Below are 27,731 nucleotides of genomic sequence, written 5' to 3' on the forward strand. Positions count from 1 at the left end.
CTCCATTTCTTCCCCATCTATTTGCCAGGAATTGAGAGGGCCGGCTGCCATGATCTTTGTTTTCTTGATGTTGAGTTTCAAGCCAACTTTTGCACTCTCCTCCTTCACCCGCATCAACAGGCTCTTTAGTTCCTCTTCACTTTCTGCCATTAGAGTGGTATCATCTGCATATCTGAGGTTGTTGATATTTCTCCCTGCAATCTTGATCCCAATTTGTGACTCCTCTAATCCCGCCTTTCTCATGATGTGCTCCGCATACAAGTTAAATAGGCAAGGCGACAGTATACAGCCTTGCCGAACTCCTTTCTCAATTTTGAACCAATCCGTGATTCCATGTTCAGTTCTCACTGTTGCTTCTTGACCTGCATATAAATTTCTCAAGAGACAAATAAGATGCTCTGGCATTCCCATCTCTTTAAGAACTTGCCACAATTTGTTGTGCTCCACACAATCAAAGGCTTTAGCATAGTCAATGAAGCAGAAGTAGATGTTCTTCTGGAACTCCCTAGCTTTTTCCATGATCCAGCGTATGTTGGCAATTTGATCTCTAGTTCCTCTACCTCTTCGAAATCCTGCCTGTACTTCTGGAAGTTCTCGGTCCACATATTGCTGGAGCCTAGCTTGTAGGATTCTGAGCATAACTTTGCTAGCATGAGAAATGAGTGCAATGGTGCGGTAGTTTGAACATTCTTTGGCATTGCCCTTCTTTGGGATTGGAATGTAAACTGACCTTTTCCAATCCTGTGGCCATTGCTGAGTTTTCCAAATTAACAAAGCAGATGTAATTAACAAAGACTTAACCAGCTCATTCCTTGTGGAACATACTGAGGTGCAAAATTTGGCCACCTTAAAAGTGGTTTCATTAGAACCTCTTGAGAGAGGGACGGAAATATAAAATTCAACAGGTCTTCTGGAAAAATGTGTTAAGACTGGAGTTATGTATAGAGACCAAATATCCCTGTACAACACAGTAACATGTGGTTGACTGTCCCTGCCAACTGGACATGGCTGAAACAATCACGTGCTCATCTTCCTTCCAAAAGAACTGATGGTAAAGCATTCCAGTGGATCAAGGTGAAGGCTCTTTGGTATTTAGGGAATTCTAAAACATAGTCTGCTGGCTTAGAGTTTTTTACCTTGATTCCCCACCACCAGTTAAACCAAATGCCCACTGTCTGTCTACTTGAAGGGCTCTACCCCGGATTCATCGAGTTCCTCAGTATCAACAAACTGCCCTACCACCAGGATCACTCGGGGTTCCCTCGCTCATTTACACCCCCACTTCTTTTGTTCATTATGTCTGATTACAGTGTTATCTATGAATCCACCAGTCTTGGGAGAAGAACTATATGGCGCATTCTATATAAAATGCAGTGAGAGCCAATTTGGTGTAGTGATTAAGAGCAGTGCTCTCTAATCTGGCAAGGGTTTGATTCCCTGCTCCTCCACCTGCAGCCAGCTGGGTGACCTTGGGCGAGTCACAGTCCTGACAGTGCTGTTCTCACAGCAGTTCTGTAAGAGTTGGTTTTTATACCTCACTTTTCACTGGCCAAGGAAGTCTCAAAGCGGCTTACAAGCACCTTTCCTTCCTCTCCCCACAACAGATACCCTGTGTGGTAGGTGGAGATGAGCTGTTGTGTGGAGAGGAAGGGAAGGTGCTTTTAAGTTGCTTTGAGACTCCTTTAGGCAGTGAAAAGCGGGGAATAAGAACCAACTCTTCTTAAAAACAAACTTTAAGAATTCATAGTAGAGTTTAGACTATTCAGTCACTTCTCTCAACCTCCAGCACAATACTGGAAAACATAAAGGACCATTTACAACACACAACACTAAACCTGGTTGGGGAGGCCAGAAGTGACCCAACAGTGAGTCTAAGAGATAGTGGCCCTATAGCTATCTGGAAAACGTGCATGGTTCCCTGCTCTGCTATCGCCCACCTCAACCTGATGCTGTAGGAACCATTACCTTTAAAGGGATCATGAATCCTTTTTTTTAAAATCTGAAGGTTTCTGATACTGATTTTCCTGTAATGATATCAAGATACAATAAAATGTTTTGATAAAGAGTGCATATATCGATAAACTATACCAGCTCCTTCAAATGCTAATAGGCTGTGGGGGAGAGGGGGAAGAGAAAGATTTTAACTGGCCATTGAGTGCTTTCAGGCAGGAGTAAAGATCCCATTGAAACAGAAATCATTGGCTGCCATGCCTGTGGGAAAGCAGGCACTGCTGTTGGTACAACTGATTTAATTACACTGGCCTCAGGTTTCATTTAACTATGAAATGGGACATGACCGATTGATTTGCGACTCACTGTCAGAGCATGGGCTGTTGACCAGCTACTACTGGGGATTTTCAGAATCCTCATTCTTGCTTGTGGGAGATATATTTCTCTATACTGTTCATGCAGTGTAAGGGATCTGTAGAGAGCTAAAGGGAAGTAAACCATGTTTGGCTTTTCTCCACATTTCAGCAAAGCCTGCCCCACATTCTAGCTTTTTACATGACACTCCCCAAGTCTCTTTTCTGGAGCGATTGATTGGCTGGCTCCTGCATCTGACTGCTGCACCCACTTCTCTGAAGGGGCATGTTACCACTTATGGGCTTCCCCAACGCCTGAAAAGTATTTCAGGAGTTCCTCTGCAGTCAAAAAGTTGAAAAAGGCTGCCCTAACCCAACTATTACTTCTGCTGGAACATCTTCCCCACAATCACTATTTTTCATTTAGAATCCTTTTCCAAATCTCTGCATCATATAAAAAAAAACATATTATGAGACGGAGGAGGATTTTACATTTGCCCCTGGAGTAGAAACAAGAACTGATGGCCGTGTTTGGGAAGAATAGGTGAGGAGACCATGAGAGACAGGAGAAGTGCATTTTGACTTCTCCTAGTCCAAAGCGAGATTTGATAAATGGTATCACTATCTTAGAAAAGAAGGAAGGACTCCCTGGAGAAGAGCCTAATGCTGGGCGCGATCGAGGGCAAAAGAAGAAGGGGACGACAGAGAATGAGGTGGATGGATGGAGTCACTGAAGCAGTAGGTGCAAACTTAAAAGGACTCCAGGGAATGGTAGAGGACAGGAAGGCCTGGAGGATCATTGTCCATGGGGTTGCGATGGGTCGGACACGACTTCGCACCTAACAACAACAAAATCTTAGAAAGCTTGTCCGTACCTGGTTTTGAGAAAATTCTCCATGCCTGTGATCCCACGGAACATCTAGAGAATATTTTTCTAAATAATGAACTGAAGGGGAAGGCTGGACGATTACAAGGATTTAACATGTTGAATAAGGACAGAAGCATCAGCTGGCCTCTTTAGTTTTTTTGTTGTTGTTCTTGTAGTTTGGCTCATAATAAAATTCTGAAAACAAGCTGCAGCTACAAATAGAATGCCATATTGATTGGTGCGCTTGCATTCCATTGAACGGCCCCAGCTGTGAGGGGGAAGTTCTTTCCTTGATGTTCTGTGAAACCTGCTGGGTAGAAAGAAGAAGAGCCAGCTGCTGGATCCCATGGGGCTCTTATAGGATTTGTTATCATGCAAGAAGGTATGTGTGATTGTTGCATGACTCTTGCACTGTTCAATTATAAACAGTATAGCCAGAATGGATGTAATAAAAGTGTTTTCCTCTGTAAGAGGCGACTCAAATGAGTTCAGTGTAGTAGCTGAGTTTTCGTTGTAAATTATATTGATGAAATTCTGTATCATCTAATGCCTCAGCAGTAGACGGCATCAAACATTGTAATGGGGCTAGATTGCCTGTGTTTGTGAGGCAAGGTTAAAGCATATTTGGCTTCTGAATGTGGTGACATGACAGTATTATGGAAGAAGAAGCAAAGTTTATCCACATGCAGAGTTAATAATTGTGTGTCATTTAATTACAATGGATAATTCCTGGTGACCCCAGAGCTATGGGGGCAAGAGACAGAGATTTGCATTGCCTTCCTTTGCACAGCAACCCTGGTCTTCCTTGATGGTCTCACATTCAGGTGTTAATCAGGACTGGCCTGAGAATTGATAAGACTGGGCTGTTAGGCTTAGGCCATGCATCATTTTGTAGAATATTGTTTGGATTCACCCTATGAAACTAACTGACAGTAGATCCCAAGCACACAAAATAAAGACTACTTAATGCAATGGCCAACTGACTTATGGAACTCATCAGCATGAGACACGGTGATGGCCGCTGGTTTGGAGGAAGGCTGGACAGGTTGATAGAGGACCGGTCTATTAGTGAGCATTAGCGAGAGAGTTAATGCCAAATTGTCAGATGCTGGCAAACAGTCAGCAGTGGTCGATTGGCAGCACTACAGGGTTGTTTGCGCCAACTGACTTGCAGGCCATTGCTGGAAAGTGGATGTTGGACTAGATGGACCACGAATCTGGTCCAGCAGGTCTACTCTTATAGACCTCCTATTGGCCTATTGTATGTATTGACCACCTTTTTCTTACATGTTATCAGATTTTAAAGGTTATTAAAGGCCATGTGCAGAGAAGGGCTGGTGTTCATCTCCATGTCTCCCGTGCAGGCATGTATGGGACTGCCTGAAGGCAGGCCTACCATAGAGACGTTTTCTTCTAGCTTTTAGAAAGCAAAGCTGAGTGCTACCTCACCCCTCATCAGGGGAGCTTCAAGTGCTGTTCCCACCCAGTCACTTGACAAGGGGAAACACTCTCCCCTCAGTCCTCTTTCCTGCCATCATGGAGAAAGGATGCTCTACAGCTTCTTCTGCTTACCTCACTTTTTCCACATTATGTCTTCAAAATTTACCTCAGGAGGTGATCCTCTTTATCTTAAAATGGTCCTGTCTTAAAAATGACTTAATTGTGGCATGGAAACAGCACAAAATTATGACTATGACTATGTGCCTGGGATAGGACCATCATACATAGACTTGTAAGGCCTGCAGCCTTTCCACGCCCATAGTAAGGCACGTGAGGGCCCTTCACCTGAAGACCACTCACTCTGTGGGAAAAATCCTGGTTAGTGCCAAAAAAGGACTCCCCTCGAAAGAAAGCCAGAACCCCTCCTGCGGCTCTTGGACCAGTTGTCTGCCCAGTCTGCCTTTTTGACCCAGCTGCAAAGAGCGGCCTCTGAATTATCAGGTAAGATTGGGGGGGGGGGGGGGAGAAGCACTGCACAAGTTCAATTTTGAAATCAAACATAGGCTCCAAAACAGCTGCAGTTGATTCTGACAAAGTTGTGTGCTGCCAACTGAAATCTTGATGTAGACCACAGTCAATGAGGGCTGAGCCTCCTTTGCAGCCCCCCTCCATGGCGAGACACCTGTAGGGGTGTGGAGCTGGCACTATCTGCACAGGGATCGTGCTGCCTGCCTTTAGGGAGCCCGAGGAGGCGGCTGGCTGGGACAGCGGCAGCCCAAAGTAGCCCATCTGGCCACAGCCACTGGCCATCTTTTGGTAGCCCAAGGGAGAGGCTGGCCGCCCCATGGAAATGCAGCTGCTGTGGCAGGAAGGCCTCCTCATCGGGCTCTCTAAAGGTCGGCAGCAGCACCATCCCTGGAGGGTCATGGGCAGCCACCCCAGGAACAGGCCACGGCCAAGTAGGCTGCTGCCCTCCCTGACACGGCAGCCAACCTCCCACTCAGGCTGCCTAAAGGTTGCTATGGCCCTCCAGGGACAGTGCTGGGGCTGCCTGCCTTTAGGGGGCCTGAGGGGGAAGCTGGTTGCCCCATGGAGAGGCTGCTGCCTTATCAGGAAGGACAGCTGGGGAAGCGGCCCAAAGCAGTGGCCTATCTCTGGGGTGGCTGCCCATGGCCCTCTGGGAGCGTTGCTGGCCAACTTTAGGGAGCCTGAGGGGGAACTGCCCCCCCCGGAACTATTTTTGCTGTTTCAGAGAGGCTGGCCAGAGTGGGACGACTGCCCATGGCCAGGCAGTGATGCCATTGCTGCTGCCCTCCTTCGGAGAGCCGAAGGGGAAGGCTGGCCACCCCCATAGCTGCCACGAGAGAGGGGTCAGTCAGGGTGGTGCTGTGCCATCCCAGCTGAGTCAAAGGCAGCTTTCTTCAGCCTGTTGTTCTAATGGGCCTTGACACTAGTATAAGATAAAAACACAAGGCAATTAACAGCCAAAGAGGCCCATAATCTAACCAATGAGATGTGGCCAACTGGCAAGTGTACCAAAATTAGAGGATTCTCTTAACATTTCCCTTCCCAGATCCTCTTGTATGCAGTGGTACAATATCCGTTTTCAGGATGGAGATACTACAATATGAAGATAATTAACAGGTAGTAAGTTTCTGGTACAAACTTTGCTCCAACCTGTTAACTTTCTCCCACAAAATTTATTTGGAGCAACTGACTTTTCATAAGAAAATGACTGGAAGGAGGACCATGGAAGGAACAAAACACGACCCCCTGCACATAATGCTGGCTACAGTGTCAAGGGATGCAGTATATTTTAATGCTGCCCCCAAGAGAAGTTTTTCTCTGTGGATATAAATGGGAAAAAGTACACAATTGCTTTCATCATCCAGTGAATGACAGGTATCTCTCAACACTGCTGATCTCAGCTTCTGGTACAGCTGGAAACAGCACTTTTATTTCTGGCAAAAAGTCACACATCAAGGTAAGGAATGTATGTTATGCATGGTCAACCTCTCACCCAGCACTTCAGCATTCTACCGAAATCTTTCCTCTTAGCAGTTACTTTAAGCCCATGCTTTCCCTGAGGGAAGGGCAGTATGGTAGGAGAATGAAAGGTCTAGCCAGGGACTATGTTTGGAAAATACCTTTAAAACTTATTTTGCATTTGAATGCTAGAAGAGTACCTGGCTGCTAGTCAACAGTTATTCTGACCTAGTTACATTGCTCTGAATTTTCTCCTTCTTGCACCCTGTAGTTTATTTAGCCACATAACCATCTCTTTTGTTCTTTCTGCCCCAACACAGCTAGAATGGCAAAGTAGCCATGGGAGACTGGAGTTTCCTGGGAGGAATTTTAGAAGAAGTCCATATGCACTCCACTACCATCGGCAAGGTCTGGCTAACCATCCTCTTCATCTTCCGGATGCTTGTTCTTGGCGTGGCAGCTGAAGATGTCTGGAACGACGAGCAGGCTGAGTTCATCTGCAACACACAGCAACCTGGATGCAGAAACGTGTGTTACGATCACGCTTTCCCCATTTCTCTCATAAGATACTGGGTTTTGCAGGTCATCTTTGTATCCTCACCTTCCTTGGCGTACATGGGCCACTCCTTATACAGGCTAAGAACATTAGAAAAAGAACGGCAAAAGAAAAAAGCCAAGATGAGGGCTGAACTGGAGGGCGCTGGCTTTGAAATGACAGAGGATCGCAAAAAACTAGAGCGGGAACTCCGGCAACTGGAGCAAAGAAAGCTCAACAAGGCGCCCCTCCGGGGCTCCCTGCTCTATACTTATGTGATCCACATTTTAATTAGATTTATCCTTGAAACTGGATTCATGATTGGCCAATACCTTTTGTACGGATTTCAACTAGAGCCCCTGTACCAGTGCCACGCGGCCCCTTGCCCCAACACGGTGGAATGCTTCGTCTCCAGGCCGACGGAAAAGACCGTCTTCCTTGTTTTCATGCAATCCATCTCGACCGTCTCTCTGTGTCTCAACATCCTGGAGCTCGTGCACCTGGTCCTCAAGAAGCGCAAGGGAATCTGCGGCCAGAACAGGAGAAGAGACGAGGCGGACGAGGCCGCCAGGAACGGCGTCGAGATGCCACTCCGTGCCGGGGCGCCACCCAGGCCCCTGCCCTCCGCCCCCAGCGGGTTCAGCTGGCTCCTGGGAAACCAAACGGAGCCGGCCGCGCTTTGCCATCCCGAGGGACGCCAAGAGCACCGGGCGCCTGCGTCGCCCCGAGGGGGGCCGCCACCGCCGCCGACGCCTCCGAGCAGCAGCTCCCACAGCAACGGGGCGGCGCCTCAGGAAACCAAGGCGGCCGCTCCTGAGACCCGCTTTCCCGCGCTGAAGGGGAGCCCGCCGGCCCTCCCTGCAGAGCAGGACAAGCCCCCCGCGCCCGCCAGCGGCAAGCACGCCGCGCCGGACCTCTGCATCTGAGGCGCGGCCGCGCGAGGACTGCCGGGAAGCGCCCTCCTCCGGGCCCCGCTCGCTCCCCCTCTGCGCAGGCGCAAGGAGCGCGCCGGGCTCTCCCGGTCTCCGTGGCGACGGGGGAACGCCGCGTCGCCTTCAAAAAGCCCCAGTGGGCGCCGCCTTCTTTCCGGCACAGGCGCAGTCGAGGCTGCCGCGAGGAAAGCGCCGATGGCGAACAGCAAGGTTCGTGGCCGGAATTGGGGCTGGGTTGGGCTCGGGCGGCGGGGCGACGCTGGCCGCCTCGCCCCTCGTTGACCTCCCGCCCCTTCTCCTCTCCCCGCAGGCCGGCGACTCCAAGCGGGAGCAGTTCCGGCGCTACTTGGAGAAGTCCGGGGTGATGGACACGCTCACCAAAGGTAGGCAGGCAGGTGGGAAGGGAGGCAGGTGGGGAGGGAAGGGAGGGGAGGTGAGGTGAGGAGAAGCAGCTGCCCTGCCCGCTCGTTTGCCCACCGGCTGCCCCTTGCTCCTCCCTAGTCTTGGTCGCCCTATACGAAGAGCCCGAGAAGCCCAACTGCGCCCTCGAGTATCCTTTGCGAGTCGGCCTTGCCTGTCTTCGCACGTGGGAGCGGGCGGGGGGGCCGGGAGCGGGGCCCTGGGGTCCTGCGGTGGTCGAGGCCCCTTGACTTTTGCCGCCAGCTTCCTGAAGCACCACCTGGGGGCGGCAGCCGCGCCGGAGAACCCCGAAGTGGAGGCCCTGCGGCTGGAGGTGGCCGAGGCGAAAGAGAAGTACGAAGTGGTTCTGGAAGAGAACAAGAGACTTAAGGCAAAGGTAATCTCTTCCCCCTCCCTCCTCGTGTTAAACTTTCCTTTCAGGAGAGGCAGTTGTGCACCTAGCTTTCTTTGCAACCAAATTTGCTTGGGACCAAGGGTCAGACATGACCCGGTGCTTGCACAGGGGATACCTTTACCTTTAAAGGGGACCACTTAAAGAACAAAATTGTGACTTCTGTGGGAAAGTATTTTGGGGGGGGGGGGAATGTTTTTTTGCTTCTGTAAGATGACTTTTTTTTTCTCCTTCCCTCTTTACAGCTGGCTCAGTATGAACCACCTCAGGAAGAGAAACGGGGAGAATAAGGTCCTTTGCATGTGACTTAAATAAAGCACTTCAAAGCACACCCATCTAGTTATTGCTCTTGTAGTTATAAATCTCTTTTATTCTCCGGTGAACCAGGTGGTGGTTGTCCTTCTGAGAAGGTTCTTTGCAATACAGGCACTGTAGTAGAGCTCACAGTAGGACCGTTGTTCTGATTTTAAATAGCGTAGAAGGCTGGAGGTGGGGGGGGTGAAACTTGGATGTGATGAAGCATTGGATTAATGGTACTTTTGCTGGGAAGCATTTTGGGCAACATGTACTGGAAGTTGTCAGATAATATTGACTTCTGTGATGCATTTTCCTCTGCCGCCCCTCACATGCCTAGAACTTCAGCACTGTGTCTTATTATACTTCTATCTCATTTTTAAGCTCGGGTTTGCCCCCAAAACAGCTACAGCAATAAAGAAAAATGTGAATGGTTTAGTTAGAACTTAGCATCTTTGTTGGTGAGGTTAGTCATTCACTTGTAATCTGTATTTCTCATAGAAGACTCGAGGTTCACATGCAAAAAGAAGTCTGGTTTCAGCATTCCCCAACAGTGACAGTTTTCAAGGATTGTACTGCTTCGTGGTGAGCTACTCTCCCTAGTGTCCAGAAAGTTTTTTCTAGATGGCAATAAACCCTCTGGAATGAAATCCTTTTCTGGTGTCTGTGCCTTTAAGTGTAGCAAACAAAGTGTTTGGGGTACATTGGCTGACTCAAGCCCCTCAAGAACAGCTAGTATGTGGAAGCAAATGATGCTCTGTCAAATTTCCATCTTGGGCTACTGGTGTGGAAGATTTCTAGCATGCAATAACAGGCCTGAAACCTGCTTGCTTTTGTATAAATAGCAAATTGGTTACGCGGCTTTAGCTGTTACAGGTAGTCATCATAACCTTATAAGACTTGACATCGGACCTTATAAACACAACTTTGATGATTGCTGTAAGTAGGGCAATGAACCTAGGTCATGAAAAACAGAACAGAAGCTGAAGTACAGTAGGGTCATCCTTCAGATGTGCAGATAACTTACTTTGTAAAGTAAAAGTTCTAAGCATGGTATTGGAGCCATGACAGAGGACAAATGAGCATCTGTTAAAGGAAAAAAAGGTAAGCAGTTGGTTTGCTTTAACTCTTAGCAGCTTACAAAAAACAGGAGAGTGCAGAGCTTTCCCTGTGATATATTTCCCTTCTGCTTTCTCCCCCCAACTTCAGTTACTGAAATTCATGGCTGAGTGTCTTTCAAGATAAGGGAAGGATTTCTGTATCTGCACCAGAATCCCAGGAAAGGTCCTTCTGTGAAAAGCTTGTTTCCCTCCCCATGAAGCGGCAATTGTCAAGGCTTCAAAAAACAAAACACCAGTTTAGATTGCAATCCTTAACAGTTATATCCTTTTATCAGTGTACTGAGAAGTCTGTAGCTCTGCTTAGGATTGCAGTGTTAGAGTTCAAAAGACAATGTCTAAGTAAACTGAAATGCAAGGGAGAGCTCTTCAGAGAGCTGGATGTTTAAAAACAAGAGATTGTACAGGTTTTAAAAAGAATGACTAGCTACTTAAAAGCACAAGGACTTAGTCTGGTGTTGAAGTAGGAACTTAGAGCACAATAAATCCAAGAGAAATTTGAGCAAATTGCTGACAATAGTAAATAGTAGATATTCCACAGGGGTGGGGGTGGGGGTCGATAAGGTGGTATTAGCTACAGGTAGCTCTTTCCAACAATATATTTATTGCTCACCATCCTGAGTATGCTGTGGTGAAGAGGGCAGTCTATACATGTAAATAATGTCAGAGTTGATTTGATTGGAGGGGTCTTGGATTGAACCTAGAATTTTTTTTGCACAAAGAGCAGGTGTTGGAGAGGCATGCCCCCTTTGTGTGCACTGAACAGCATGATGATAATGGTACAGATAGATTCAAGTGGCTAGCTAGGTTGGTCTGAAGTAGCACAGCAAAATTAGAGTCCAGCAAAGATTAAAGGCTTTTTTGTGCATGCACACTTCCTCAGATAATGGAACAGGGATCATGACTGAGAAAGTAAATTAGTAGCAAATGAGTAAACAGCAAAGTATGATAATTTGCTAGAAAAGCAAATCAGTCCTTAGGGCTCAAATGACTAGAAGGGGATTGCAGAAATGTAAGTTATTACAAAACGGAACAATAGAATTCTCAGGACTCAACAAGGATATTGGTTTCTTATCTTACGCATCCCAAAGGGAGAAACAGTAAACAATTGATGTTGGAGGAAGTAGGCTGGAACTTTAAGTTGGAGAAAAGGTAAAGACCACATATACTGGTGGCTTTAAAGATTGGTTGCATTCATGGACACTACTAGCTACAGTGAATAAAATGACCTGAGTCAGAAGCAATAAACTTATGAAAATCAGTGCTAGGGGGGTAGCGTCAGGTATCCCGGCATTCTTTATCTCTATATTTGTTGGTCCTCCAAGGCAACTGTTTAGAACAGGCTGCTGGAGTAGATGGACCATAGATCTGATTCACTGAGGCTGTTATATGTTATCATGGATAGATACTCAAGGCCATGATTCTTCATACAGAAGAACAAACTGTGCTTCCTGTAGCAGCACCTCACATTTTAAATGTATTTACTATTTCTCCCATTTGAGAGCAGTAGTCAGTGCGGCTTGTGGGATTCTGCTGTGGGTCCTGATCCAGCACATAAACTAACTTTTGTAAGTGGAGCTCGAGCAGGTCCAGCCGTCTGTCTGGAATTTGCCAATAATCAATAGAGGCAGGTTGCAGCCAAAAGCAAATTTGTCATGCCAGTTAGGAGGGAGCTGGCTGAGAAGACAAACTGGCAACCATGGGCTGTGGCTACATTGCTCCAAAGAAGAATTTGAAAACTAATGTCTTAAGTAACTCAGTTTTCCTTAAAAGTAAAGGTATCCCCTGTGCAAGCACCAAGTCATGTCTGACTTTTGGGGTGACGCCCTCCTGCATTTTCATGGCAGATTTAATACAGGGTGGCCTTGCCAGTGCCTTCCCCAGTAATGACCATTTTACACCCCAGCAAGCTGGGTACTCATTTTACCGACTTCAGAAGGACAGAAGGCTGAGTCAAGCTTGAGCCGGCTGCTGGAATTGAACTCCCAGCCTCACGGGCATAGCTTCAGACAGCCTTTATACCAAGGCAAAAACTTTTGCTTCTTCATCAGCCTCATTACCTATGTACAGAAGAAGGGGAGGAAAACAACTGAAGACCATGGCTAGGGACCAACGGAGTCTACATTTAAATAATGTCAGTTGATTTGGTTGGAGATGCCTTGGAAGGAAACTAGGGAGGACCCACTTTGGACTTAGGTGGGTTGCCAGCTGTCTTGGAAAATCCCAGAAGACTTGGGGTGTCAGGGGAGGGCAGAATTTGGTAAAGGATCCATGTAGAGCGGAGATCAGGCGTGACTTCTTGACTTCAGGTGCTGCCTGGAAGTCGGCTACCCTGCTGCCCCCCCGTGGTGCAGCTGCGGGCGAAAGGGCAGCCTCTCCCATGCCAGGGAGGAGCCTGCCAGCCCTTTTAAAAGGAGATGCCTGTTCACTGGCGGAGTTTCCTCATGTGAGGCGGGCTCTCCTCCCCCCCCCGCCCCGGTGAGCTAAGGCGGCCTTGACGACGGAGAGCTCCGTTGCTAGGGCGCCTCCAGCCTCTTCCGCGCGGATGTAGCGCCGCTTCCGGTCACGAGGCGCTGGGCCAATCAGCGCGCGCGGCCCGGACAGGTGGGCGCCGGGGCGGGGCGGGGCTGGGCAGGGCTGGGGATGGCGGCGCTGCAGTTCGGGGCGGCGAGCGGCGCCGAGGAGCCCGTCTTGCCCGGCGGCAGCTTCGGAGCGGCGGACTCGTTCCCCAAAGATTTCGGCTACGGCGCCGAGGACGACGACGAGGAGGATGACGACGAGGCGGCCGAGCTGGGGGGGGGCGGCGGCAGCGGCGGGGGGCCCGGCGGGGGCGGCGGCTGCGGGCTGGGCCCGGGCGGCGACGCTTCCAAGCAGCCGCGCATTCTGCTCATGGGGCTGCGGCGCAGCGGGAAGTCGTCCATCCAGAAGGTGGGTGCCGCTTCCCCGGCGGCTGCCTTGGGTCGAGGGGAGGTGGGCGGCGGCCAAGGGGGAAGGAGCTGCTCCCCTTGTGGGGCTTTTGTACGCCGCGGGGCCCTGGTCCGGTGCAGTCCTGGAAGCAGAAGAGCGCTGGCGGCTCTACAGGGGCCCGGAGCTGAAGGCCCAGAGCCAGGTGGAGGGTAGGGCTGCGCAACAGCAACGATAATAACACACCAATAACAGCTTTGTTTTTCCAAGCCACCCTTCCTTGCAGGCTCAAGGCGAGTGACAACAGGGAAACATGTAATTTACACAGCTAGGACGGTTATTATGTATTTAAAGTTAAGATGCATTACTAGAATATACTGTTAAAGCCATCTTAAACCTGCTCAAGCTGTGGGGTTTTGTTCCTATTCGCTGCCCTGATGACAGTTGGCTTCCTGTGGCTGGCTGGGTGACAGTGCAATCGTGTTCTTCTTCATCAGCTCTGGTTCACCGAGTATGTACAGGATCAAGGCAGGCACCCCTGTGGGCCTTCTTATCCACCATGCCAGCAGGGCAAAGCCAGATGCCAGGGTCGTTTTTCTTAGGGGAAGACATTCCTGGAAGTCAAGTTACCCATTATCCTTCCTGTGGCCTTCCACCCCAGTCATGTTGAGCCTGGAGTAGTTATGGAAAGTCTGGGGTTGCTGTGCTGATTGCATTAGGTCAGCATTGCAAAGCTTGGGTGCCTTTGTGCCTGTTCACCTCCTTGCCTGAACTCCCATAGTCGGGGAGGGATTCTGGGTCAGGTGACTCTAATACAGCAGGCCACTTTGCTCATACCAGTAAATTACCCATCCACCTCTAGATAGCAAGCTGATTGTTCTTTTTGCTGTGCTCTGTTTTGCCCACAGGTGGTGTTTCACAAAATGTCTCCGAATGAAACCTTGTTCTTGGAGAGTACTAACAAGATCTATAAGGATGACATTTCAAACAGCTCCTTTGTGAACTTCCAAATATGGGATTTTCCTGGGCAGATGGATTTTTTTGACCCAACATTTGATTATGAGATGATCTTCCGAGGAACTGGAGCCCTGATCTATGTTATTGACGCACAGGTCATTATTGCCAAGAATTCGTTGATTTTTTGCAAGGATTAGGGTAGGCTGTGGGTAGTACCAATTCTGTAGTCTTGATGTGATGATTTATTTTACGGCAGTATACAGATGTTAAGCAGAAATGTTATTAGACTTCATCCGTTTTTCCAAAAAGCAAACCATGTCCCAAACGTTCAGCATGGATTGCAGCTGCTTTAAATATTTTAGTACAGTTAGTGATCGAAAAGATGTTGGATATAGGCATTGTTGTATAAGATCCCACAGATCCATTTGGTGGGGTGAGTAAGACCAATGTATTGTACATTACGTTCAGCCATAACTAAAACTCAGTCAACTTAAAGACATGAGGTTGGACTCTAGTTTGATGGACGATGGCCATGATTTGTGGGTTGTTCCTCAGCTACACAATTACACTAACTAGACTTAACAATATGTTAGTTTTTGTGATGTCTGAACCTAGTGCTTGCATAGCTTTTTACAGATATTTAAGCAAGCGTGGGGAGAAAATATTTTGTTCTATATTGTTCATGGGATCTCTTAATTTGTATGATTTCTCATACAAATTTGTTCATGGCATGCTCATTCTAGATGGTGATGATACCTTTTGCGTCATGGGATATCTGTTTTCTGATTGTGGAAAGGCATTAAATTGCATCTGAACTCTCATTAACAGGATGACTACATGGAAGCTCTAACTAGACTGCACATTACAGTATCAAAAGCCTATAAAGTCAATCCAGACATGAACTTTGAGGTTTTTATTCATAAAGTAGATGGTTTGTCAGATGACCATAAAATAGAGACTCAAAGAGATATTCATCAGAGAGCCAATGATGACCTCGGTGATGCTGGGTTAGAAAAACTTCATCTTAGGTAAGTGATACTGGATTTTTTTTTTCTTTGCTGCACTACATGGCATATGGCTCCTTTCGGTCTGGCGGCCTCTGCCTGGGGTGAGACCAAAAGCGGAGAAAGCCAAGTTTTGTGAAACTCGTTAATGTTTTTACTATAGTATTGTTTGCTTTTTTACTGGGAATCAAAGCAGATTGCCATTAAAGTGTTTTATTTCACTATCAAGAATTTAGCAAAGATTCAGGAAATATATTTATAGATGCTATATCCCCCCTGTAAATCTGTCCTTTGACCTCTGATCTCTTAGCACCATTAACCCCTGCCCAGCCTGTGAAGGTTTGGTGCCATATTGTCTCTCAGAGTATATGGTTTGTTTTCCTTTTTTCCTTGTTAGGGGTGTGAATCTGCTCTAAACAGAGGGTAGGGTGAACTGTACTTTGGACCAGAATGGATGAATGCTTTTCGAAACAACTGAGTATGACCTCTTTTTTTCTTATCTATAACAACAGAACTCTTATTTGTTCAGCATGCCAGCTTGATAGGGAGACTTGAGAACTCTCTATTGAGCTAGAATCAAGAGTGTTCATTCTTAATAAAACTGTATGTTCTGTCAGTAGAAGCTATGAGTAATTCCTCTTTCTCCTAGATTGATCTTGGAGGAGGGGTTCCTGTCTGGATTGACTCCCCTAACAACTCAGTCAATATGATGAGTCATCTAATGAGCTGTGTGAACAAACGTAGAATGCTAGAGGTGATAAAAGAATGCAAGTACAATGCAGTATATCGTCAGTGGAAAATAAGGCAGTGACAGTAGCATAATATATATAGCAAACAAATGAGGCATTTAATGCACAGTGGTGTAGCTCATGGACCTTTTCTCTTTTTAAAAATGGCTTCCTGGACCATGTTGTCAAGAGCATCACTCAAATTTATTGTGAGTTTCAGCCTGTAAATTAAACTATGGTGGGAGTTAGTTAATTGCTATTTGACTCTGATGACTAAAGGAAACCTATAAAATGAGGGGCACTAGTTCTCAAAACTTTTGGTAGGAGGCAATATTAGGTAGAGCCTGTGGACTCAGTGCCCTGTTTGTTGACCCTTCATGTCATCTGGTTGGTTGCATTGTCAAACTAGATGCTGGATGAGGAAGGCACAGGGTGATAAGGCAGCCAACATGCTGTCTGAAGCTCTGACCATGAGGATGGGAGTTTGCTCCCAGCAGCCGACTCAAGGTTGACTCAGCCTTCCATCCTTCCGAGGTCGGTAAAATGAGTACCCAGCTTGCTAGGGGGTAAACGGTAATGACTGGGGAAGGCACTGGCAAGGCTACCCCGTATTGAGTCTGCCATGAAAACAAAACGTTAGAGGGCGTCACCCCAAGGGTCACACATGACCCGGTGCTTGCACAGGGGATACCTTTACCTTTACTAGAACCAATGTGGCAGCAGTCCAGGGACTCTTTGTCTTTAGTGGCGGGCAGCAAATTCTGCCAGTACCTGTGTGAGATATCCATATTAATTCAAACCTTTGGCTTCAACATGAAAGCCATTTGAATCGTTTTGCTTGTCTGCATGTCTGGCAATTTGGGATGTGTGGTTGCGTCTGTTCTGTTTCCAGAAGCTGGTATGAAACAGCTAGCATCCCTTGCTTGTCAAATATTGCATTGTTTTCCCTTTCCCTTTTCTTACCTCTCTGGATTTGGCTGTTTTGTGACTCCTTTGGTAATGCTTGGAGCCAGATGGTAAAATCCAAAGTTATCCAGTTAGGTTTAACACTTTGTTTGTATGGTTGCTATGGTTTTGTATGGTGGTATGGTTTGTATGGTTGCTATGGATTCAACACTAAATTGAAATTCCAGTTAGGCTTCTCAGTCCCACATTTGATTGAACTAGGGCCTAACAGAGTTTATAACTTGATTAGAAAACAACTGGGTTTACCTGATTAGAAACTTGTCATATCAAACACCAAACAAATCTGTTCCCTTTTGTACTGTGGTTTTATGCCTGTATCACCCCTTTATCTTCATCTATTTCCCACTGGTCTTTTTTTTTCCAGTCTACTGCTGGTCATTGGTTTACATGTTAGATCTCCGCATTATTCCACACTGAAAAATATGGGTCTCATGTGCCTTAGCCATGGCACAAGCTCTGTGTCAAACTCTTGTCAGTTGAAGAGATGGTGACCATATGCTTAGTCTTCTCTCTGGGAGCAGATGATCTTGTTAGCGGTAAAAGTTTGCAACTTAATGTAATTTCCACAGCCTTGGAATTACCAAGAAATAAACCTGATGACTAGCTTCGTGGATTTTAATGCATGTGTGTCCCATTGTGTATCTTTCCTTTTATTGTTAAACACTAGGTCTTCTGTTCTTATGAATTTTAATGTAATTTCTCCAATACGTGCCAGAGTTTTGAATGAGTAAATGGAATAGAATAGAGTACCCTGTATATAACACGGTACTTGTTGGGTTGATTAGGTGTCTCTCCTGCGATAAGATGCTCTTGCAGCAGTTAATGGTTGATTCATTGTTTGTGTCAATGCAACCATCAGATTTTTAAAGCTGGTAGGAATTAACCCCCTTAATACAAAATGCCAGCTAGTCAACACCATTGTCTTCCCCATAACAACCTATGGATGTGAAAGCTGGACCCTGAAGAAAGAGGACAGGAGGACAATAGATCCTTTCGAATTATGGTGTTGGAGACGAATGCTGCGGATACCATGGACAGCCAAAGTCACCAAAAAGACAGGCTTAGAGAGGAGCAAACCAACTATGTCATTAGAAGGCAAGATATTGTGGCTAAATTTGGACTTTGCACATCATGCAATCAAAGTTAGATCCAAGGAGGGGCGGTATATAAATATAATAAATACAAATACAAATTAATGCTCGCTCGGCATGGTCAGCAGCAAAAGGAAACGTGGTCGCCAAAGGATCCGCTGGCTCAACACAATGAAAGCCGACACAGGGATGACCATGGGCCAACTGAAAGAGGCGGTCATTGACAGAGACGTGTGGCAGAAGCTTTCCTATAGAATCGCCGAGGGTTGGACATGACTGAACGGATGACATCATCATCAGGAATTAACGGAATGGCATTTGTGAAGTTCTTAACATTTGTGATCGTGTTTGCACTGCCACCACCCTGAGTCAGGTGTTGTCTCCTTTGGTGGTGGTGCTTGGGGGGGGGGGGGGGGCTTGTTCAGCACAGTGAGAACACTAAGAAGAGTGGTAGACAGTTCCCTCTGCAGCACTGTAGGCTGGGTTCCAGGGATCAAAGATGTACTGCTTCCTTGTGATGCCAGGTTCAGCTTGACTTGCTGGTGGTCTTTGCAGCCCCCCCCCCCCACCATAACAAAGGTGCTTGTGGTCCTCCCTGAGAGCAGCCAGCCAACCCCAGTTTTCATCCCTGTTAGTGAGAATATGTTTGTTTTGGTCCACTCAGCCCTTGACCACAGTAATAATTTTTTCGGTGTTCAAGGACAGGCCAGAATCTTATTTGTTTCAAATGTTCATACTGCACAATCTAAAGAAGCTTGGGTTGCAAGGTAACTTAACATAAAATAATTAGTTGAAAATGTGAATTGTTGCTGTTCTGCAGAAGGGGAGGCAGGGAGGCTTGCGTAAGGCGAGGCAGGGTGTTTGTGGCAGAGGGGAAATTTGAACTGATGATTTTCCAGGTCCCCTCTCATTTTCTTAGCCATGACAATAAGACAGTGACAACTTAGGGCAGGGGTAGTCAACCTGTGGTCCTCCAGATGTCCATGGACTACAATTCCATGGACTACAATGCTGGCAGGGGCTCATGGGAATCCCTTGGCTTAGGGAACAGTTTTTCCCCCTGATCGTTAATTGATTTTCGCACTTTAAATTTAATAGGAAATCATGATTTTGTGTAGAATAATTGTGTTAATATTTCACTTTAAACATTTTGCTAGGTATTTCTAATGACTGTGTCCTTTATTGCTCTAGTAATTCCTGCAGTGATGCTTCCTGTTGTGACCACAGCAGCAAATGCAAGCTGGAACTATCCGAACAATTAATTGCAACATTCTCTTTTGTAGCTTTTATTTGACTAGCATCTACGATCATTCCATATTTGAAGCCTTCAGTAAGGTGGTACAGAAGCTTATACCCCAGCTACCAACTCTGGAAAACTTGCTAAATATCTTTATATCGGTAAGTAGCATTGAATGATGTTGCAGTAATATTGAAATAGCAGTGCAGATAGGAGCACAAGCATTAAATGAAGATGGCAAAAATTGCCACTGATGACACACGATTAATTGTTTGTCACCTTGGTGACGAACACTTAAGTAGTGGATATGTTTTTGGTTAGAATCTAAAACCTTTGCTTTGGAGGGTTGTATGATTATTTTTGACTGAGAAATATATAGCTTCTAGATGCAAAGGAAATGCAGTCTTTTATCTCCTCACTTGAAGGCTCTTTAAAAATACAGTGGCAAGTGGCAGCTACCATTTCCTGAACTCTCATGAAATTCCTTCTCCCAAGAAGTCAGCCACCATCTCTGGTTGCCTGCTATTTTGGGTGGAGAATAGACAAGTTTTGTCTCAAGTGTTCTTTAGAATAATGTGGGTAAGACTCTTTATGCCCTCTCTTTTATCCTCACAATAGCCCTGTAAGATATAGGCTGTTGCCCAGTGGTAGAACACATGTTTTAGATGTAGAAGATCTCTGGTTCAAGGATCACAGGTTGAGAAAAACTTTCTTTGCGTGGAGAGAGACCTTTCTTTGCCATAGACTCTGGGAGTGCTGGTAGTCAGAGTAATCCATATTGTATTAAGAAGAAGAAGAAGAGTTGGTTCTTATAGGCCGCTTTTCCCTACCCGAAGGAGGCTCAAAGCGGCTTACAGTCGCCTTCCGATTCCTCTCCCCACAACAGACCCCCTGTGGGGTGGGTGAGGCTGAGAGAGCCCTGATATCACTGCTCGGTCAGAACAGTTTTCTCAGTGCTGTGGGGAGCCCAAGGTCACCCAGCTGGTTGCACGTGGGGGAGTGCAGAATCGAACCCGGAATGCCAGATTAGAAGTCCGCATTCCTAACCACTATACCAAACTGGCTCTCTTAAGATGGGCAGAAGTTTAAAGTTGGTGTCGGGAAGTAGATAAGAGGTATTTCAGAACAAGTGTTTGTGAGTGAACAAGTTAATCAAATGGTGATCCATAATCACACTTGCCAGGAGAAAGGGAAACCGGGGTGGGGGGGGTGGGGAGGAAACATGCTTTTTCCCCCTGGAAAAAATGGAAAATTTGGAGGAAATTGAAACACAGGTAGTACTTACCAAGCCTAAACATCTGTAACAATTCAGAATGCTATAATAAGCATAGGTATAGTATATACTATATAACACCAGCTTAGAGGAGTGGTTAGGAGTGCAGACTTCTAATCTGGCGAGCCGGTTTGATTCCACGTTCCCCCACATGCAGCCAGCTTGGGTGACCTTGGGCTCGCCATGGTACTGATAAAACTGTTCTGACCGAGCAGTGATATCAGCACTCTCTCAGCCTCACCCATCTCACAGGATGCCTGTTGTGGGGAGAGGAAAGGGAAGGCAAATGTAAGCCGCTTTGAGACTCCTTCGGGTAGAGAAAAGCAGCATATAAGAGCCAACTCTTCTTCTTCTTCTTAATGTTTAAATCCCATAGTTTTCTACAAGCAAAATTGCAAGAACATCCAGTAGAAACAGGGAAAAGGAAAGAGCTGTGTAAACTCTTACACTTTGTGTTACTTTAGCATGTGCCTTAACTTTCGCCATTTGAGAAAGAAAAACCCATGAAGTTGAAAGTACAAACTTCATAAGGAAAAGAATGTATTCTTTAGACATAAAGAGTCCCATACAACTGTCATAGGGTTGCAGCATATTTAGATATCAAGTTAAAATATATACTATATTGAAAACAGTGACTAGTATTGCAGCATATTAATTGTCAATAAACACATATAAACAGCTGTTTGTATCCACTGGAATGTTTCCATAGCTGAAAGATTTCTGCCTTTGGAGACTTTGTCCTCCCAGTCCCCTGCTGCAGTGCAAAATGCTCTCTGAGAGCAACATATCTGAGCATTTTGCGCTACAGTAGGAGCATGGAGGTGACAGAGTTGTACTTTTGCCGGCAGAAGTCCCTCTGTCCATATAGGTGCTCCTGTGGATCCAAGGCTATAAATATATTTTTTGAGTCCTTAAAATATTCATTTCAAAAGAGAAAATGTTTTATAGGAATTTCCTGCATACTCTTCAAAATATGTAATTTTTCCATCAGAAAAAAACTGAGAAGCAGTTGGGGGGGGGAACACCCTCCCTCCCCCCTTTTCAGATTTTCTTCCTGGCCGTCACCATGCCCAACACGAGGATATGAACCTGCCCTCTTTAGGACAGTGGTAGAACAACAATCTCCCCACCCAAACAGCCACCCCATTTCTATTGCGTTTGCTTCTGTAAATTTTGTTAATGTCAAGCTGTGGCACGTGGGAGATCTGACCATTCATGCTTCTAAATCTGGGTGTTCTTTCTTTGAAGAATTCAGGAATTGAGAAAGCCTTTCTCTTTGATGTCGTCAGCAAGATTTATATAGCAACGGACAGCTCCCCTGTTGACATGCAGTCATATGAGCTCTGCTGCGACATGATTGATGTAGTCATTGATGTTTCTTGTATATATGGGTAAGTGATGATGCCACATGTCCAGAGCCACTTAGGAGTAACTCAGAAATGCTTTGAGAAGAGTTTGCTGTCCTACACTGTCAGAGACTGGCCGTCCATCTCCTGGGTTGTGATGGTGGTGTGAACCTTTGGGCAGGGTTTAATGAATCCTGGTCCTCTGGTCCAGATGCTGACTAGTTGGATTTCCTAGATGAGCTGTTGTAATGCAAAATGAGCTTCTCTTACTGTAGCATAAGGGTTCAGATTGAGTGAGAACTACAGAAAGCTTAGCTATAGCAGGGCCACCCAGGCTGCCCCTGTGGGGAAGTTACTGACTGGTCTTAATGACAGGAGAGGAGAATGCAAACTTCATCTTGCCAGTTCATATTGCTGTCTCTTTCAGAGCATCTTCAAGGTAGGCGATACATATTTCAGTCCCAGAATATTGAAGGTGGGATGGGGGAAATTGCCCATATTAATTTGGAAGATTAAAGTTGCATTCCTTCAGTTATGGCTGTGTCACCCAGAGGTTTTAGTCTGTGTAGTACATCTGCCAAGCATTGTTCATCTTCCAATAAGATTCCAGTTAGCACCTTAAAGACCATCATGTTTTCCAGTGTATAAGCTTTTGGGAGTCAAATTTTCCTTTGTCAGGAGCTTGGACTCTCAGTCACTCATACCCATGGAAATCTTGCATGTCTTTAAGGTTTCTCAGACTCAGATGTTGTCCTACTTCAGGCCAACTCTGCCACCCACCTGAAATTTCCTTTTAAAAGTTGCATTGCAGTCGAAGGGAAAACAGGCTCATCTTAAAGATGGTGTTAACTTCATGTCATGCATGATTTGGAGAACAACTAGGGGGGGAAAAAAGCCAGGTGCTTAGCTTTATTTAATGAAGTCCCTATCCATTTTGCTGTATAGGCTTTGTCAGGGGTAATCTACAAAAAAACAATTTTATTTTTAGGAATACACATAAAAGAAAGACCCCCATAGTAAAACTATTAAAAGCAGTATTGACAAAATCAAAATTGAGATACATATTTGTCAGTATACCATGTAAGGTAGATAAATTATGTATTGGACATGAAACCATTAAATATATATGAAGTAAAATCCTGATGAATGTATGTCCTCTATTTTTATGGTTGTTTCATGTCCAATGTATAGTTTATCTTACACAGTATATTGACAAATATGTATCTCAATTTTGATCCTGTCTCTTAAATATTTTTAAAATAATTTTTCCATGAGATCTGTCTATTATGTGTATATATTAAAATAAAATTGTGTTTATATAGCTTCTCCCTGATAAAGCCTATGTGGCAAAATGCATAGGGACTTCGTAAAATAAATCTTTTTCATCATCTGGTATTTTGTTCCTTTTTGTTTTGTGACACATTGCTCGGTGCAGCCCACTTTTCTTCCCCCTCCCCCTTTATCCTCAACAATTCGAAGCCAAAAAGTTTTTCCAGTTGAAGATGAAAAGAAAATCTTTCTGATTGGCTTTATTTATTATGGCTTGGGGTGATGGTGGGGTTCTGTTCTCCACCTTGGATAGCATGGCTTGTCTGGCCTTAATCTTTTGTTTACAGTCCTTTATAACCTTTATAGTCATGCTGGTTCCAGCCACATTGGTCCAAAAGCAGAGGCTGGAAATGCCATCCACATAATACCTATATTAGGGCCAGCCCAATGATGTACAAGAATGTACAAGGCATTGTATTTCCTAGAGATCGTCATCAGAGTTTATAGTAATAAAGTTGCCTTATCTATCCAAGTGCAACTCATAACTTTCCTGCATAGGAATTGAGTAGCTTCTTCAAACCTTGCTGAGTTAGCCAGCAGTCCCTTGACCCATGAATTGACTTTCACTCCTTATTGTGGTCAGACTGTTCACTACAAAAGTAAAAATGCTGTGCTGAAGTAACCAGAACTGAACCTTTGCATTGAACAAGTTATTTTTCCTCCCTCAAACTGCTGCAGGCTAAAGGAGGATGGGAGCGGAAGTGCTTACGATAAGGAATCCATGGCAATTATTAAACTAAATAACACGACCGTTCTGTATTTGAAAGAAGTGACAAAGTTTCTGGCCTTGGTGTGCATCCTCAGAGAAGAAAGCTTTGAACGCAAAGGTGAGGAAAAGATCTGAGTAGTACTCGATTCAATGTCATGAGCAGGTTGGGGGTATTCTCAGGTTACAAGCTCCTTTATCTCTTTATGACGAATGAATCAAGCTGTACCCGTCACCTTTTAACAAAAAAGGGAAAACATAACCCAAACTAAATCGAATTAAACACCCAAAGATTAGCAAGATCAGAAAGTTTAACCACAGTGATCCTGTTAGTGAGATGTGTTTCGGCTTGTCAGCCTTTTTCAGTGTTCAAATAAATTATATTTGGGGAGACTCGAGATATTGCAGTACCACAATCATAATTCCTTAAAAACTGACCAAGATGAAGTTTTAAAATGATTGTCTGTGACCAAAGGCAAAGATTAATCAGAAGCCTCAGTCTTGATAGTTTGCTCCCATGGTCAGGCATAATTTCCTGTGGCAATAGTTCAGTTACTTGGTCAGAAAAAGCTAATGAACCCAGGCACTGTTAGTAATGTAACATAACAAAAATGGCTGCAGCCAGTGACTTGCAGTGCCATCCTTGTGCTGCGGAGGCAACTGTGGTCAAAGCAACAATCAAAGCTCCAGCAGTCAGTCAGAAGCTATACTAGGCAAGACCCTACCGGGACGTCTCCCCACTTTCTACGAACACGAGGCAGGTGCCAGGAAAAGTGTCGGCAGATGACACAGCCCCCACAGACATCCTGTTAAGGACCCTTGAATTAGTGTGTGGCAGCCCTTATAATGATTTATCAAGGTGCCTCAGAAAATGTCCCCCCTCCCAATCGTTTCAGGTACTAATTCACCACTGAGGGATAATATGATTTCTCCTCAAGAAAATTGGTGTGATGAGTGGTGAAATTCTCATATAAAGCCTCCAGAATGCTTTCTGGTTCACTCTTGACTTGGCTCAATGTAATTTAGAAGCTTTTGAACCATCCCAAGCCATTCTGGCTGGCTTGCCCCTGTATGGAGCAGTCACGTGCTCTTCTGCATATCCTGAGTTGATTTTATTAAAGCAGCCCCATTCCAGACAGCAGCCCAGTAGGACCTTGAGGACTTTGTGTGTTTGATCTTATTTTCAGAGCAGCTGGAGTGTTGGATTGCAGCATGCGGCAGCGTTTAACACCGTGTTCCTTTTCATCCTTCGGCCGTTCTGTTAAGGCGTGGTGTTTGCTGCTGCAAACTATTTGGGGGTTGCCTTAGATCAGGGGTAGTCAAACTGCGGCCCTCCAGATGTCCGTGGACTACAATTCCCAGGAGCCCCTGCCAGCATTCGCTGGCAGGGGCTCCTGGGAATTGTAGTCCACGGACATCTGGAGGGCCGCAGTTTGACTACCCCTGCCTTAGATGGTCAATCTGAGCTGCAGGAAAAACCAGGTTGCTTTGCAATCGCTTGGTATTTCCAGGGTATCTGAGTCTGATTGCTATGCATATTGCAGGAAGACTGTAGATGTCTTCAGAATCCCTGCTCAGTCATACAGGTCTGGGGTTTGTAACTGCTGCTGTAAATAATGGTTTTCCGCCTCTTTGATCAGTCAGATATACTTATAGGGCATTACTTAATTAATCACGAGCTGAGTCAGGCTGTAAGAAATTACATTTTGCTTCTCTTTATTGAAATCTGCGGTTGTTCTTTTTCTCCCCCCACCCGCAGGTTTAATAGACTACAATTTCCACTGCTTCCGCAAGGCCATCCATGAAGTCTTCGAAGTGGGCGTTTCCTCCCATCGCTTCTGCAACCATCAAGCAAATATGCCCAGTCTAAAAGCAGTGACTCATAACGGCACCCCTAGAGCCGCAGTCTAGGGGAGACCAAACCACGGATGGCCAAGTGCTTGCCCACTCCTGGTGTGTGCGTGTATAGGGGATGCGTGGCAAAAGAGGGACTGGCTGCATACGCTTGTGTGTGCATTCTGAAAGAGAAGAGAAACCCTTGCCTTATGGAGTTGGGTGTGGCACAAGCAAAGCCCTTGGGACTCAGAGTGGCTACTTCTGTCTTCGTGTGGTGGTTCTTGGGAGCCAAGAAGTCTCCGTGACCCGGATCTCTCCCTTGATGGAGCACGGATTATTCCAGAGCTGAGCTGAATTGACACACACTCAGCCTTCTTATATGTTTAAGCCTAAGTAGAGCTAGATCATTTGCCTTTCCAAAAGAAGTTTGGGACTCTCTTACAGTTCAGGAGGTGAAACCTTACCACTCACGGCTTAGTTTAGTGCAGTCTGAAACATTCCATGTTGTTCTTTTTGTTTTAATCATATTTTGCTGTAAACATCTCAAAAAAAATCCTTATTCTGTGAGCTTGAAATTTCCATGCTGAGTTGTGCCAGTCCTCCTTGGCTTAAGTCCAGCGGGATCCCATAGAGTGACGGTGCTGAGGAATCTGTGGTTCTGTTTGCTCTTCATTTGAGAATATGATAAAAGATAAGCATCCGTCATCTTAATTCTGGGGCTTAGAATGGGCTTAGAAAGCTTGTTGTGGGCTCTTGAGCTTGATGTTGAGCTGATGAATGTTGCTGGCAACAATTCCTTTCCCTGTTCCTGAGGCTGCTTCTTTACTAAAACAACTTCCATTTTGCTCAGTCGCAGTTGACTTCTCTGGACTTGTTACTTTTTCCTTTTTCGATGCCACAAGTTTTATAAATTCAAGCAGGAGTGGCCAGACTGTGGACATCTGGAAAGCCACAGTTTGTCCACCCCTGCATTCCAGAGTTAAGTTGTGTCATGTGGCTTCAGCCCAAGTATACACTGGCCTGGCTTTACATTCTGTTGCTTGATTTCCCAGTGGTTGGTCACCAGACAAGACTTACCAATGGCTGGTCACCAGAAAAGAGCGATTCTTCTCCCTTATGGTTAGCAGGTTCTTCAAATTCCCTGATGCCATTTTTCCTGGGATGAAAGCTTGCATCTGAATACATGAACGACCTTTGTGACCTTCAGATGTGAAGCCCTGTTGATTTGCATTTCACCCTGGGATGGATCAATAGATTTCTTCCAGTGGATCTCTGAATGTTCACTAGTTTCTGTTCCCCAGTAGGGAGAAGGGGGTTGTTATTTCTGAGGGATGGTTTTAGTTGCAGAGGCTGCTAATTGTCTTGTGACAGCTGCTCTTTCAAACTTCCAGCTGTTCTGGCATTCAAGCCTACCATACCAAAACCTCATGACAGCCAGTCATGTGCAGTTTAACAGTACTGTGAGCCATTTTTATTTATTTTTAGGGCACGTTGAGCCTGCTGTTTTTCCAAAGCCAGACTTATCTTTGGCCCAGCTGCATATTTGGAAAATTGAAGTATAGTGTGTGGTTTTCTTTTTTTTTTTGCTGCTCTAATCCTTAGATCTGCAGCATGGGACATACATGGCATTATTCAAGCAACCTTGCAAAAACAGGGCAACATATGATCAAGAGAAAGCAAGAGAGGAGGATATTTTGGTTCCCCAAACACTGGAGCCTACTTATGAATTGCCTTGCTGTGCTAGATCCTTGTCTGTCTATTCCAATCATGTTCAAGCTGTGGATCATCTGGATCGGGAGTCTGTATACAGAAGCCTTCTTTTTTGCAAGTGCTGCTTTTTGGAGGTGTATTGTTCTAACACTCGTGTAGAGAGAGAGGTCAGTCTGCAATGGAGAGGATTTCTGTTCAGCACAGAGAGGTTCAGCCATTCTGGTTCCTCTTTCTGTCATGTGACCTTGATGTCACCTGACCAGCTGCTGTGCGCTCAGTGGATGGCATGCAGTTGGCTGAGGACTTTCTATACCAGGTCTAGAAAGATGGAAGATCTGTAGTTTAGTCTACCATCCT

The 27,731-nt window shown here is 45.7% G+C and overlaps 3 protein-coding genes across 3 annotated transcripts; all 3 read left to right on the forward strand.

The window, feature by feature from the left end:
* The first annotated feature begins 6,920 nt into the window (after positions 1-6,920).
* GJA9 (gap junction protein alpha 9) lies at positions 6,921-8,086 on the forward strand. The gene has a single exon (XM_077337243.1). It carries the CDS (start codon positions 6,937-6,939, stop codon positions 8,056-8,058), a length of 1,122 nt encoding a protein of 373 aa, XP_077193358.1. The 5' UTR covers positions 6,921-6,936; the 3' UTR covers positions 8,059-8,086.
* Positions 8,087-8,128: 42 nt separating this feature from the next.
* MYCBP (MYC binding protein) lies at positions 8,129-9,206 on the forward strand. Its single transcript, XM_077337245.1, has 5 exons — positions 8,129-8,274; positions 8,375-8,447; positions 8,566-8,614; positions 8,728-8,860; positions 9,121-9,206. The coding sequence occupies exons 1-5, from the start codon at positions 8,260-8,262 to the stop codon at positions 9,163-9,165; spliced, it is 315 nt and encodes a 104-aa protein (XP_077193360.1). The 5' UTR covers positions 8,129-8,259; the 3' UTR covers positions 9,166-9,206.
* A 3,695-nt stretch (positions 9,207-12,901) lies between these two features.
* RRAGC (Ras related GTP binding C) lies at positions 12,902-26,231 on the forward strand. Its single transcript, XM_077337242.1, has 7 exons — positions 12,902-13,215; positions 14,100-14,303; positions 14,977-15,176; positions 19,221-19,335; positions 21,696-21,838; positions 23,801-23,949; positions 25,588-26,231. Exons 1-7 carry the CDS (start codon positions 12,931-12,933, stop codon positions 25,737-25,739), a joined length of 1,248 nt encoding a protein of 415 aa, XP_077193357.1. The 5' UTR covers positions 12,902-12,930; the 3' UTR covers positions 25,740-26,231.
* Positions 26,232-27,731: the final 1,500 nt, after the last annotated feature.

The sequence above is a fragment of the Paroedura picta genome, chromosome 5, assembly GCF_049243985.1.
Source record: "Paroedura picta isolate Pp20150507F chromosome 5, Ppicta_v3.0, whole genome shotgun sequence".
Taxonomy (NCBI): domain Eukaryota; kingdom Metazoa; phylum Chordata; class Lepidosauria; order Squamata; family Gekkonidae; genus Paroedura; species Paroedura picta.